Genomic DNA, 15,317 nt, shown 5'->3' with positions numbered 1-15,317 from the left:
AGCAATATCACGGCAGGGGACACCAGAACAAGTTGCCTAGCCTAAGTGAGTGAGTGAGTATGGTTTTATGCCGCTTTTAGCAATATTCCAGCAATATCACGGCAGGGGACACCAGAACAAGTTGCCTAGCGTGAGTGAGTGAGTGAGTGAGTATGGTTTTATGCCGCTTTTAGCAATATTCCAGCAATATCACGGCAGGGGACACCAGAACAAGTTGCCTAGCGTGAGTGAGTGAGTGAGTGAGTATGGTTTTATGCCGCGTTTAGCAATATTCCAGCAATATCACGGCGGGGGACACCAGAACAAGTTGCCTAGCGTGAGTGAGTGAGTGAGTGAGTATGGTTTTATGCCGCGTTTAGCAATATTCCAGCAATATCACGGCGGGGGACACCAGAACAAGTTGCCTAGAGGTCAAGTAAGAGATGACACAGTTGACTAAACAGACCAGCTTCATCACACTTTGTCAACAATAGTCAAGCTGTAAAACTTGCGTCAATGAAGGATGGAATCTTGAAGGTTGAAGAGTGGCCACCTTCATCAAGTGTCACACTTTCACAAGAAGGACATGATAGTTTAACTGTTAACTACATTATCACAAGTATATAGGAAATAATTTAAAATTGCCGACAACCAACAAAACCATGAACATGTAGATACGAGACATGATACTGTAAATAGTGTTTCTTCTTGCACAGGCGAAACCAGCTCATATGCATTAAAAGATAAATAAAAACAGATATTCCGATAAACAAGAATCAATGTATATACATATTAAAAGAATACTAATACCTTAAAAGAACTACATAACCCATCCTACTTAATATTATATTAAAAAAGATATTCACTTATTGATAATAATATTTCAATCTTATGTTTCATACTTTGTCCTATCCTATCAAATAAAACATGTTTGATGCTCAGATCCTTCACTAGGGGGATGTGTCAAAAGTTCTCACACTATTTCCAAATCTGAATGTTAGTATAACAATATATATACCCTCTATGAACTGAAGAAGACGTATATTTACCTCGAGAATCGATAGAATTGGATATAACACATGAGAATGACTGAATACAGCAGAACAAAAGGACACATTGTGATAATGAAGGTCTCACTGAAACAATAAGGTTCATGTTTGGAAATGATGAGCATGCTTTTGACACCCCCATTTATTATTTACAAATGTTTCATAAAATATCACATGCTTCAGTGGGGAATGAAGCCTTAAATATGGACAGCTCTTGCACAAATAGTCTTAAAAAAAATCCTGTACAATAGTTAGGATCTTCATCGAGACAGACGGCGATCTTGTGGAGCGTCACCTTTTCTTGCTCGTCCGGGGGCCTTTCTTGTCCTCCTGGAACCCAAGGAATAGATTCATATGAAGCACATGACGCAGGTTGTGTGGGGACAGGCTGTGTTCATGTTTACTCTGCTGCAAAGTAGGTCTGGGACGGGTAACTCGGGTACTCGGGTCAGGTGGGTAGTGAGGAGGACCCGGGTACCCACAGGACTCCCCGGACCTGTTGTTAGTCCTGGATATATTGTTTAATGACAAAAATCTCTACAACTCTATGTTTAAACTACAAGTCACACATGTTCGCAGTTCTTCCTGACTACACCCATTCCTTCTAACTTTTATATGTTTGAATAAAGATAAAACTTCAATCAACTTCAGTGTATATCGTTTCATACGTGTATCTAAACACATTTTACCAGAGCTACAGTCAAACTTTTCCCAATCTTGAGACCTACAGCGGGTACCTGGGAAGGGTCGGGTAATAGGGGATGGGTACCCGAGTAGTCAATTTGGACTCGTCCCAGCCCTCCTGCAAAGTGTGGGAGACATCACCAGTGTAAGCAAGACCTGCTTTGAGTTTTTACTTTTGAAGTATATCATTTAATTTGCATCTAATTTTGATTTTTGACTGGTTAAAAGGTCAGGATTTGATGAAGTAAAGATTCACTGAGCCACCAGGGCAGGTGATGAAGTAAAGATTCACTGAGTTACCAGGGCAGGTGATGAAGTAAAGATTCACTGAGCCACCATGGCAGGTGATGAAGTAAAGATTTACTGAGACTACAGACAGGTGTTGAGGTAAAGATTCACTGAGCCACCAGGGCAGGTGATGAAGTAAAGATTCACTGAGTTACCAGGACAGATGATGAAGTAAAGATTCACTGAACCACCAGGGCGGGTGATGAAGTAAAGATTCACTGAGACACCGGGGAAGGTGATGAAGTAAAGATTCACTGAGACACCAGGGCAGGTGTTGAAGTAAAGATTCACTGAGATACCGGGGCAGGTGATGAAGTGAAGATTCACTAAGATACCGGGGCAGGTGATGAAGTAAAGATTCACTGAGGTAAATAAGGTTTACTGTGCACATGGTTTGTGACAGTGTGCATCACCCTTCAGTTAGTTGATACATGTGCAATGCCATTCCTGCACATCCTAGGGCACTAATGGCGAGCCCAGGGTATAGGTATCAAATACATACAACCCCTCCCCCACCCCTACTCCCCTCACCTCCTCCTTGACGTAGCCGTGCTCCAGCAGGATTTCCCTGGAGAGGTTATTGATGTGCTTGAATCTGTCTGGGCCGAGATGGATGCCACCGTACCACCGAGTCACCACCACCATCACGTTCTCCGCATTCAGAATCTAGAGGAAGAGGCGTCACTATATTGACAATCACCTCATTCAAGATATTTCCCTCCCAGACGGGGTACACAGTATTTTATCAAGATCATGTGCGCCAATCAGATCTCAACATTCTGGAGGTGAGATGATCATAACCTGTACACTACAAAATATCATTGTTGGAACTTGCAAAATATACGTCCATCCTTTGATCTTCTTGAGGCTAACAATAACTGTCAACATTACATGGAACTATTAAAAAAAATGTTTTAATTTCTCTCAGCTCTCTATTTATGCCATATAATATATTATATTATATTATATAATATTTTAGATAATGTATCTCAGTGAGTGTACCACTAGGCTACAGATATACTGATAAATCACAATGCTTGAACCATGTCTTTTTCAAGCACCATATGCCTGCAACAAATATTGTACACCCGATTCCTAATGTTCATGGAAAGCATGTTTGAAATATAAAAATGTTGATAAACGTTGTCTTAAGTTTTTGTTGTTGGATAAAACACTTCTCCTTGGGTTTTTATGATATTTAAAACCCTTGTCCTTGGAATAAAACCTCATATACCGGTAAACCTAAAATATCCTAAAAACCCTCGGGCGGGCTTTATCCTACACGTATAACATCCCCAGCTGAAACAGTTCTCTGTTACATCCCTCGCTGCCCTTACATTGAGGAGATGCAGCATTCTCTGTCCAGCTCCGAACTCTCCGTCGTCCTCACAGCTCTGGTACATGATGTCCGAGTTGGGGACTCGGATCCTGAAACACGAGTGAAGTAATCAGACAACAATCACTGAACAGGCACCTGGTGTCCTGGAGTATTCTCCTGACTTCTTATGCAAGTCCAGGACTCTCAGAAATCATTAGCATACAAATCTGACGACCGCAACATGAGACAGGTGCAGGTGGATTACAGCATCACTTGTACAAGGTGAGTGAGTGAGTGAGTCGGGTTCTACACCGCTTTTAACAGTGTTCCAGTTATATCACGGCGTGTCAGCTTAATGTGGGAGGAAAGCCCGAAGTGATGCAGGTCTCAGACGTTTACCACTTCGGTGAAACCCCCGAGGACGGGTATGGTGCTGACAACCTAGAAACATAATCGAGGTGAACCGGGATTCGAACCCACAATCACTTGTACAAGGGGTGGCAGGGGGTTCCGAGTCAACTATGATGAACTGTGTTGCTAATAGGGCTGGGACAAGTCCAGATTTACTCCCGACCCCCTATTACCCGACCCCCTATTACCCGACCCTACCCACTGTAGGACTCAAGGAGTTGGGAACAAAATGTCCGATTGGAATTGTTTTACCGCTGTCCTGGCAAAAACAGTTTAGATTCATGTATCAAACGATCAGATCATGTGTACACTGAAGCTTTATCTTTACTCAAACATATACAAGTCGAAAGGAATGTATGCATTGTCAGAAAGAAATGCGAACATTAGCGACTTGTAGTGTAACCACTGAGCCATGCTCAGTGTTTGTCATTAAATATATCAGGCGACTAACCACAGGTCTGAGTAGTACTGTGGGTGCCCGGGTCCTACTCAGGATCCATCCGGCCCGAGTACCCAAGTTACCCATCCCAGCCCTTGCTGCTAATCAGTTTTCAACATAATCCCCTCCGAGGTCCCCACACTTTCATCAACGAGTGTTGATATATTTCATATCAAAAGACACAGGGGTGAGATTTTATTTATCATCCAACATTTTTCTTCCGACTATTTTCTGTTTGTAGACAGTAATAAGCAGTGTCTTAGTGTAAAAAGTACTGCTAACAGCTTTAGTAGCAGATCCAATAGTGATGTCATTTGATTGTGACGTCATGGTAACCAATGACGTCACAATGGTCTGCAAAGCATTGTGATGCAATTTCATTGCAGCAATATCTACAATGTTGATATCGCTTGATCTCACCCAGCAATATCTACTGTCGAAGCCAGTTTGAGATGATAAATAGAGATTACTACACGAGTGTCTGTCAGATACCATTTATCTTACGAGTTGTTTCAAAACGTATCTAACGAGCGAAAGCGAGTTAGCTACGCTTTGAAACAATGAGTTGTAAGATAAATGGTATCTGACAGGCACGAGTGCAGTACTGTTTCTTACACACCCTAAAATCGCACCTTTTTAGCATCGACTCGATGCATTTTGTCTGTTCTCATGATCGCAGTAGCGCAATAATACATAACACACCGGTAATGAGTGACATCATCAGACGTACTGCTTACTATTCATAAATAATGTGATCCTACACCTAAACCTAAAAACGTTTCCGCCATCTGTGGATTACAAAGGCGATGATGATAGTGCAAATTGGATAAGATCAAAGAACCCACTTAAAAAAATTCACCTCAAAGAAATTACCAAATATGTACAACTATGTTTACTACCGTATGACATCACTGCCGGTGACCGACGTCTACAACATCGCGTGTTCACTGACACCAGTACGCAGGATTTTCAGAGGACGATTTTCGTTGATTGAGGGATGGTAAATACATAAATGTGTAATGTAAGTAATCAGAAACAATCAGACAATTTGCGTACTGTTATTTGTATTTATGTTTTCCAATGTAACAAAGAGAATTTGTCAGAAATGCAGATAACTACTGTCGTCGTTGTGCGTGTCTTTGCGTCAGTCATGGTGTCACACAGGACGGGAACTTTTACGATTTCTGTTGAATTTCACTGACCATTGTAATGTATATAATTTTAATTCCATAATTCGTGCTTCGATACTCTTCCCACGAATATTCTCAAACGTGTCAGCCAATGTATGCAACAATTAGACGAATTGATCTCTCAAAATGGGAGAGTGTAAAATCTGAATTTTGCTTTGTTTACATTTCATCAAGTACAGTTTTCTGAGCACAGTGTTTGTTTCCACACCTAATTTATTTTGCTTGATGTCATCTCGATAATTTGTATTGGTGACTTTTGTCACTTGATTCTTAAATGTAGGAGGAATTCAGGGATGCAGGTATCGCAGCTGAGTTTGAAATGTACGTGATCTAACAGGCGTTTCATAACCCGCACACTTGAAATGTGATTTTTGTCAACACTATCCAATACGGCGGAAAGTGCTCTTCGGCGTTCGTGTTAGGGTATTTTCCAAAACACTCTAAACGATTCCAGGCTCCTCGGCGACGTCATTGGTGTTTTGGTGAAAAACAGATTCATGTGATCACTAATGTGCTATTTTTGAAATACAATCCTTCGACTAAATATCCGATATTTAGATTTTTAAACACACAGTAATTTTGCTTTGCCTAAAATGACAGTGGATATTTTCACAGAAGAGGCAATTTCCAACAGAATTCAAAGCTTTTAGTGTATGTGATGCATTTCGAATTTTAGTTGACTTCGAAGTGAGGGTTGAGGAGGATAGACATATATATCGTCGGATCATATGTTTTCGGACATCAAACGTTTTCAGTAATCAAACATTTTCAGATGGCAACGTTTATCGCGAATTACACCCGCTATAACGGGGGAGTTATGGAGTAGCCAATCACTGGCCTCGAATTTGATCTCACACATGTTTGATACCAGTTATCTCAAATGGGTTTCTCACCCACAGGTGTTTAAGAAAGTTCTTTCCGCACTCCGACGCAGCGGTGACTTAGCATCACACCACTGACCCTGACTAATTTGCATATCACGAGACCACACTTTTCTCTTGTTTGAAACAAATGTGCTTATTCTCCTATCAGGACTGACCTAATGCAAGCCTTTCAGTGCACGTTACATATTGTTTTGGCATAATTACATAGATATGCTACTACAACTGCGACAGTGATATGCATGACAATATATCTTTATACATGAAAGTGACCGTATTGCTAGCTCTCTGCAGGGCTTCGATGACAGCACATGAAGCGGTACAACCAATGTCAACATAGGATAAATAGTTTTTCACATTTTAGGATATTTTCTCAATGAAAGTTCTATATAATCTATGACATATGTTTATCTAAATGTGTTGACTCATAAAAAAAAAAACAGACGAAAATATGCAATATCTTGAATGGATTGTGTATGATGTGTCGAAATTAGCATCGATTTTAAAGGCTTGTACAGGGGGGTCGTCTTATACGTGGGGTCACTTTATAAACGGCAATATACGGTACTATGGCCGCATGGAACTCTGGGTAGGGGAGGGTGTTTTTTCTTCTTAGGAAGAGGTGGAAATAATGAAGTAAGTTTTTAATCATTGCAGTCCACCTTAAAAAAACAGTGTCAACATCAATTAAACAAAAACAAATAAACAAATAAACACTGTCAACTTGTGCGCTCCTGTCCCCGAGACTCCTGTACACACCTGTAGGCCACGATGTTGTGGGTAGCTGCTGCTATCTTCCTGTTCTCCAGTAACTTATTCCTCACAAGCTCTATCTGAAACACAAAACATCTTATGCAGACAGTATGTTAAGTGCATGTTTGTGTATTCAGTGCATGTTTGTGAAAAGGGGTGTATGTGTTTGTTTGTTTGTTTGTTTGTTTGTTTGTTGTTTAACACTGCACTCATTAATATTCCAGCTATATGAGGGTGATGTGTAAATTATCCCGTCTGGACCAGACAATCCAGTGATTGATATGAGCATCGATCCACGCAATTGGGATACGATGACATGCATCAACCAAGTCAGTGAGCCTGACCACCCGATCCTGTTAGTCACCTCTTACGACAAGCATAATCACCTCTACGACAAGCATGAGTTGCTGAGGACCTTTTCCACCTGGGTTTTCACGTGCGTGTGTGTGTACGGGGATGTATGTGTGTGTCTGTGTGCCAGGATGTATGTGTGTGTACAGGGATGTATGTGTGTGCGTGCAGGGGTGTATGTGTACAGGGGTGTATGTGTGTGTGCAGGTGTGTATGTATGTGTGTACAGGGCTGTATGTGTGTACAGGGGTGTATGTGTGTGTACAGGGGTGTATGTGTGTGTACAGGGGTGTATGTGTGTATGTACAGGGCTGTATGTGTGTGTACAGGGGTGTATGTGTGTGTACAGGGTGTGTGTGTGTGTGTGTGTGTACAGGGATGTGTGTGTGTATAGGGGTGTGTGTGTGTACAGGGATGTATGTGTGTACAGGGGTGTGTGTGTGTGTGCAGGGGTGTATGTGTGTACAGGGGTGTATGTACGTGTACAGGGGTGTATGTGTGTGTACAGGGGTGTTTGTGTGTGTACAGGTGTGCATGTGTGTGTACAGGGGTGTATGTGTGTGTGTACAGGGGTGTATGTACTTGTGTACAGGGGTGTATGTGTGTGTACAGGGGTGTATGTACGTGTACAGGGATGTATGTGTTTGTACAGGGGTGTATGTGTGTGTGTACAGGTGTGTATGTGTGTGTACAGGGGTTTATGTGTGTGTACAGGGGTGTATGTGTGCATGCAGTGGTGTATGTGTGCAGGGGTGTATGTGTGTGTACAGGGGTGTATGTGTGTGTACAGGGATGTGTGTGTGTGTGTACAGGGTTGTATGTGTGTGTACAGGGGTGTATGTGTGTGTACAGGGATGTATGTGTGTACAGGGGTGTATGTGTGTGTACAGGGGTGTATGTGTGTGTACAGGGGTGTATGTGTGCATGCAGTGGTGTATGTGTGCAGGGGTGTATGTGTGTGTACAGGGGTGTATGTGTGTGTACAGGGATGTGTGTGTGTGTACAGGGTTGTATGTGTGTGTACAGGAGTGTATGTGTGTGTACAGGGGTGTATGTGTGCATGCAGTGGTGTATGTGTGCAGGGGTGTATGTGTGTGTGTACAGGGGTGTATGTGTGTGTACAGGGATGTGTGTGTGTGTACAGGGGTGTATGTGTGTACAGGGGTGTATGTGTGTACAGGGGTGCATGTGTGTGTACAGGGGTGTTTGTGTGTGTACAGGTGTGCATGTGTGTGTAAAGGGGTGTATGTGTGTGTACAGGGGTGTATGTGTGCATGCAGGGGTGTATGTGTGCAGGGGTGTATGTGTGTGTACAGGGGTGTATGTGTGTGTACAGGTGTGCATGCGTGTGTACAGGGGTGTATGTGAGGTGAGGTGAAATTGGGTTTAACGTCGCGTCCAAGATTATTGCACTTATATAGCGACGTGCATGCACGTGTATGTGTGTGTGTGGCTGCTTGTACTAGTCCGGACTGATGCCGTTTTATAGTGCTAGCTCACTGAGATACCATGCCGCAGTTTAACATGAATACCCCACTCAGACACAGTATACTGACTCCGAGCCGACCAGTCCTTGTTTTAGCCCCTTAATGTCGAGCGCCAGACAGGGTAACAACAAGTACCATCCTTCAACGTCTTTTGGCATGACGCGGCCCGGGATCGAACCCCGGACCTTCCGCTCTCCGGTCGGACGCTCTACCACAAGACCACGCAGGGGTGTATGTGTGTGTACAGGGATGTGTGTGTGTGTACAGGGGTGTATGTGTGTACAGGGGTGTATGTGTGTACAGGGGTGCATGTGTGTGTACAGGGGTGTTTGTGTGTGTACAGGTGTGCATGTGTGTGTAAAGGGGTGTATGTGTGTGTACAGGGGTGTATGTGTGCATGCAGGGGTGTATGTGTGCAGGGGTGTATGTGTGTGTACAGGGGTGTATGTTTGTGTACAGGTGTGCATGCGTGTGTACAGGGGTGTATGTGAGGTGAGGTGAAATTGGGTTTAACGTCGCGTCCAAGATTATTGCACTTATAGGCAAGAGGAGGCTATGCAGTGACGCTGTGGTAAGACACTATATATCATTATACATTGAATGCTGAATGGTTTATTCCGGTATTGATGCGTATAGAAACACGAGCACATTGCAACTAGCCATCTTATTTATCAAGTATTCCCTGTTGAGGTTATTTATAACTCTCTATCCAAGATCACAGCCGTAGGTCGTGTGTTGTTTGTTGGATTCATTCATATACAGATCATGACGAGTCAACGTTAATCGATAATTAAGTGTTTATGTTGTCAACAATGTGTGTGTATTAATATCCTGTACTGTTTTAGTCCATGATCACCACAATCTCCAGTGTGTTACCTGCATACCTACATACTGTTTACAACACGGAAGTCAGTCATCTACTTTCGTTATGGTAATGAGGACCAGTGACCCACTAGGAATATGGCGGGAGATATTCAAACGTGTTTCGGCTCCCAGTACAGTTTCGAGTCAAGAGAATGTCTCAAATCCAAGCTACCATATCCACAATTGCAGGCTTAACATTTCAATGGAGATGTTTCAGTTGAAAACTGTTTTAATTTTATCATAGAAAGGAAGAATCATTTATAATTATGGTCAGGTGGTTGTTTAACATCTCGCTAAGACAGGTTGTTATTGTATTTTACTGTTTCCTTTTTCAGAAAACTAAGAACAATTCTTTACATATAGCAAATAGACACTATCCGGTGTATGGTTAAGCAGCCCCGTGTAAGCTTTCCCTGAATTTGATAACTGGGTGCATGGACATCTGAAATATATCATATCTTTCATTTCTCAATCATATGGCAGTATGTTTCTTGTACACTTGATATGTCAAGTCAAGGGTTAAGGTCATCCTCAAGGTCATAACCCGAAGCCTGTTCAATTGAGACGAAATATTTTTGAGTGTTCCTTGAATACAAGGTCAAGTTTACTATGAAGGTCATTCGTAATCTGTGTTTGCCAATTTAACTTATGCCGATATGTATTTAAGTGTTATGCATGTACTTGTTATGTTATTTGAAAACACATGTATGACAAGTGGTGACAGGTCACAGTGACCTACTTTCATTTAGCAGCACACGCTGTACTTGTGTTGCCACATTGAATTCTATTAAGGACCAACACGTGTTGTTAATATGCAATCTGGATCGTCCCATGGAGTCGTCTTGAACATTGAGACGATAGTGAAGGTCAAATTGGACCTGAATGTCATACAGTCAAAAATGTTCTTTGTTCACAATAACTCAAGCAGTGTTTACTACAGTAGGAGGAAGGTTTGTATATATCATCTTTGGGGTGGGGCATTTGAGTGGCAAGGTTGTGCACTACCTTTGAATGAAGTTCAAGCTTATTTACTTTCTTATTGAGGTAGCTAGAGGCATCAAACTTTTATTAGTTTCTAAGTTCTCATATTTTCACAACCATTTTGCTCTTCGCTAGTTGAAATCTGTCTTGGCAGAAAAAGTAGACTCAGTTGACTGATTATTCTCTTGAATATTCCCTAACAGGACGTGATGTCATATGACTTACAATGATGTCATTACAATAGACATGCCTTCAGGTTCGCCAGTACTGTCAAGGGTGACTTCTGGAAATGGCGGTGAGGGGGGACTGTAGTCTAGTCTTCTAGTTTCAACAGAATATGTTTAGAACAAAGAAGGCGTCTGCACCATGTCCAAAGTTCAACAAAAACAGTCCTTTATATATACTATGGAATCCTAGAAGGGTCATTGTCGCGATGTTGGCTTGTCACATTGTCACTCTTGCAAAAATAAGCAGTGTCACAGCGTGGGAATGCGACAATGCCACAACACTACACTTTGACCATTTGTCCAATTGTCGCGCTTTGAATAAAACAATTATTATGACGTCAAGCCAATCTTTATCATCCAGGGACTCTTGAACTCGTTTGGTCCGGGATCTAAAGGTAGATACATGTGATTTTCTCCCAGACGGATTAACTACTAACGACAGACATTTTTGATTTTCCCTCAACACCAGAGTATACATCGACACTATGTGCATGAAGCTCCAAACTCGCTGAACTATTGACATACTTGAGTTTTTGCACAATCGTTTCATCTATCATAGGACTCACGAACAAAGACGTTTGAAATAGTGAGTGTTTACAGACTTGCACTTTTGGAAGTATTTCAGGCATTCCATTCATTTCAAACCGTATCTAACTCGCTATGATCAGCACTGGCCTAGGGTGGTTTATGCCTTTGATAATGTTTAGATTTACATAATGTAGGCACATGGTTGTCGTCTTTGCACTGTGCATGAATATCAATAAAATCACTGCAGATATTGGAACTGATAAATAGAATGGGATTATTTAGGACAGGATTTCTCCTCCCCTGTATCGCCCAGCCCTGCAGTCCCACACACTTGTCCCACCAATTCCTGCAGTCCCATACACCTGGCTGCCATGTCCACCCCGTCCCGCAGTCCCATGTCCCTGTCCCGCTCTGTCCTACCCATCCCTACAGTCACATTCCCCTGTCCCGCACTGTCCTACCCAGCCCCGCAGCCCCACACACCTGTCCCACCAATTCCTGATCCCATTCCCCTGTTCCCCCCTGTCCCACCCTCGCCTGCAGTCTCATACACCTGTCCGCCCTATCCCACCCTCGCCTGCAGTCTCATACACCTGTCCGCCCTATCCCACCCGACCCTGCAGTCTCATACACCTGTCGCCCTATCCCACCCTCGCGTGCAGTCTCATACACCTGTCCGCCCTATCCCACCCACCCCTGCAGTCTCATACACCTGTCCGCCCTATCCCACCCTCGCGTGCAGTCTCATACACCTGTCCGCCCTATCCCACCCGACCCTGCAGTCTCATACACCTGTCCGCCCTATCCCAACCACCCCTGCAGTCTCATACACCTGTCCGACTTATCCCTCACATCCCTGCAGTCTCATACACCTGTCCCTCCTTGTCCCTCACATCCCTGCAGTCCCATTCCCTTGTCCATCCCACCCCTGTAGTCCCATACACCTGTCCGTCATGTCCACCCCACCCCTGCAGTCTCATACACCATCCCACCTTGTCCCTCCCACCCCTGCAGTCCAATTCCCCTGTCCCGCCCTGTTTCTCCCAACCCTGCAGTCCCGTTCCCATGTCCCGCCCTGTCCCAACCAACCCTGCAGTCCGATTCCCCTGTCCCACCCACCCCTGTAGTCCCATTCCCCTGTCCCGCCCTGCCCCCCCCCCCTCCTCCCCTGCAGTCCCATTCCCCTGTCCCGTCCTGTCTCTCCCAACCCTGCAGCAGTCCCATTGCCCTGCCCCTCCCTGTCCCTCCCAACCCTGTAGCCCCATTCCCCTGCCTCCCCCCCCCCCCCCCAACCCCTGCAGTCCCGTTCGACTGTCCCGCGTTGTCCCAACCAGCCCTGCAGTCCCATTCCCCTGTCCCGTCCTGTCCCTCCCTACCCTGCAGTCCTATTCCCTTGTTCCGCCCACCCCTGCAGTCCCATCCCCCCGTCCCTCCCACCCCTGCAGTCCCATCCTGTCCTACCCACCCCTGCAGTCCAAATCCCGTCCCCCAACCCCTGCAGTCCCATTCCCCTGTCCCGCCCATCCTTGCAGTCCAAATCCCCTGTCCCCCAACCCCTGCAGTCCCATTCCCCTGTCCCGCCCTGTCCACCACCCCTGCAGTCACATTTCCCTGTCCCGTCCTGTCCCGCCAACCCCTGTAGTCCCATTCCCCTGTCCCACCCTGTCTCCCACCCCTGCAGTCCCTTTCGACTGTCCCACCCTGTCCCTCAAACAAACATGTATTGAAGGGTCTAAGAGTTCAGGACATAAAGTGACCAGCTACTGTGCACACACGAACTGGGGACTAAATAGATTTCCATTAGTGATAACCTGTATACCAAATGCTAAAGTAAGAAGGTTTTATTTAATTGTTCCATCTCCTGGAGCTGATAGTGTTTCCGTTGCTAGAAAGATATAAGGAGATATAAACACATGTAAATAGTTTAAGTGGGTGAAATGTTATTATGCAACTGTAATGTGTTTACAGAGACGACCTACTGTACCTACTGCCAAGAAGATGGGGAGACAACTCCGGCTGTTGTTTGGTGCTCGGTCTGTGATGAGGCACTCTGTGACAAATGTACTGGAGCTCACAACCGCATCCCATCATTTCGTCAGCATGACGTCACTGACCTGTCTGGAGAGGTAAAGGCTAAGGGAAGACGAAAGGTCAAGGTCATGTGCAGAGAGCACAGACAGGAGTCGCTAGAATTTCTCTGTAAGGATTGCAAGAAGGCAGCGTGTCAGAAATGTTGCATCATTTACCACAGGAAATGTAACGCCGTTGTCACGATCACGTCACAGATAACGACAATGAAAAAACAGCTGAGAAAAGTGAAGAAGGCATTATCAAAGAAAGAAGATGAAATGAAACTACGTGTGAATGAAAAGAAGTTGAAAGAGAAATTAGGGAGAGATCATTATTCACTGATGAAATCGAACATTCAGTCCGCAAAGTTATAAATCAGGCCAAGGAGAAGGAGAGGAAGCTGTTAGATCAGATGGAAGACATTTCATATAAACACATCGGGCAACTGAAAGCAGACATTAAGTCAGGTGAGATGTCAGTACAGATGTACCAACAACAGGCGGAGCTGATAGACCAGGCTCTACAATCTGAGTGCGACATGGATGTGTATGAGATGTATCAGGGATGTGAGGCAGGTGATGTGGAGGCTGTCTGAGACGCAGATGTGAAGGAGAGAGGAAGAATAACTAAGGTCACATTCAGACAGGGCACGGACAAGCTGAGTAAATCTCTGGACGATCTACAGCTGGGAGAGATAGACGTCCTGTATGAGGGTGTGATGGACCTGAGGGCTACTCCTGTGTTACAGGACACCATTGATGTCAGAGTAGCAGGCGACAGTAACGTATCGTACCCGACTGACGTGACAGTGATGGTGGTGAATGACACAGATACAGTTGTAGTCACAGACTGGAACAACAACAGTGTGAAGTCCTTCTACACCAGGGATAACCAGACACGTCACGGTAAACTCAGTCTGGGTTGTAAACCATGGGGTCTGACAAAGTTGACACACAACCAGGTGGCCGTCACTGTCAGGAACATCAATCAGATTGTAACAGTAGAAGTCAACCCTGACCTGGTGCTGCTGTCAACCATCACAACCAGCAAAAAGTACTGGGGCATAACGTCCCTGACACCATCAACACTAGCAGCTAGTTCCCAGTCTCCTCCCTGTGTTGATATCCTGGATATGACTGGAAACGTTCTGAGGTTAATCAGTCCACTCCACAATGGTAACAACATCTTACAATATCCCAGCTTCCTCTGTACCACGAGGACAGGAAACATCCTGGTGTCTGACTTTGGAACCAAGCGTGTCATGTGTCTGACCCCCGAGGGAGATGTGGTGTTCAACTACAGCCCGACAGGAGACACAGCACTGGAGTTTCCCCAGGGTATCACAAGTACCAGCACAGGTGACATCCTGGTGACAGACTACTCTCTACACAGCGTCATCCATCTGACGGAATCAGGACAGTTTGTCAGAAACATACTGACACAACAGGACGGTATCAACTATCCCCGGGGTGTGTGTGTAGACGGACGTGGCCACATGTATGTTTGTCTTATTAGCGGAGTTATTAAGGTGTTCACATGTAAACACTGACAACGTGTGTTTGTGACATATATATGTGTATAGAACTCTCTAAGATTCCTGTCGTCTTTAGGAAGGAATTCATAAAAGCCCAAACTGTATGATACTGATTATCCGCAAGTTGCCTTATGCATGACGAGATGTATTCAGGCTATCTCAGAGCTGTTGTTTGTGTCAACCTGTGTGGGGTGTGTCAGTACCTAGAAAATTTGAAACATTGCAAACCCAAAGTGACGGCATAATGAAACGATGTATTTTTTGTGTGAAAATAACTAAATGC

The 15,317-nt window shown here is 44.4% G+C and overlaps 1 protein-coding gene and 1 long non-coding RNA gene across 2 annotated transcripts; one reads left to right on the top strand and one right to left on the bottom strand.

Annotated features, from left to right (window-relative positions):
- Positions 1–2,536: 2,536 nt before the first annotated feature.
- Positions 2,537–7,077, bottom strand: LOC124115012. Its single transcript, XR_007221705.1, has 3 exons — positions 6,999–7,077; positions 3,338–3,428; positions 2,537–2,666 (listed from the first exon to the last, which is right to left on the bottom strand). It is a non-coding gene; the product is annotated as an uncharacterized LOC124115012 (long non-coding RNA).
- Positions 7,078–13,870: 6,793 nt separating this feature from the next.
- On the top strand, positions 13,871–15,049 carry LOC125381097. The gene has a single exon (XM_048397306.1). The coding sequence runs from the start codon at positions 14,219–14,221 to the stop codon at positions 15,047–15,049; it is 831 nt and encodes a 276-aa protein (XP_048253263.1). The 5' UTR covers positions 13,871–14,218.
- Positions 15,050–15,317: the final 268 nt, after the last annotated feature.

The sequence above is a fragment of the Haliotis rufescens genome, unplaced genomic scaffold, assembly GCF_023055435.1.
Source record: "Haliotis rufescens isolate VD_foot unplaced genomic scaffold, xgHalRufe1.0.p SCAF_17, whole genome shotgun sequence".
In the NCBI taxonomy this organism is placed as follows: Eukaryota; Metazoa; Mollusca; class Gastropoda; order Lepetellida; family Haliotidae; genus Haliotis; species Haliotis rufescens.
The sequence above is the reverse complement of the archived record's forward strand: the minus strand, read 5'-3'. Positions and strand labels throughout refer to the sequence as shown.

Bases quoted from the DNA above. Each gene is read 5' to 3' on its own strand.
- LOC125381097 (XM_048397306.1), top strand. From the start codon at position 14,219: ATGGACCTGAGGGCTACTCCTGTGTTACAGGACACCATTGATGTCAGA.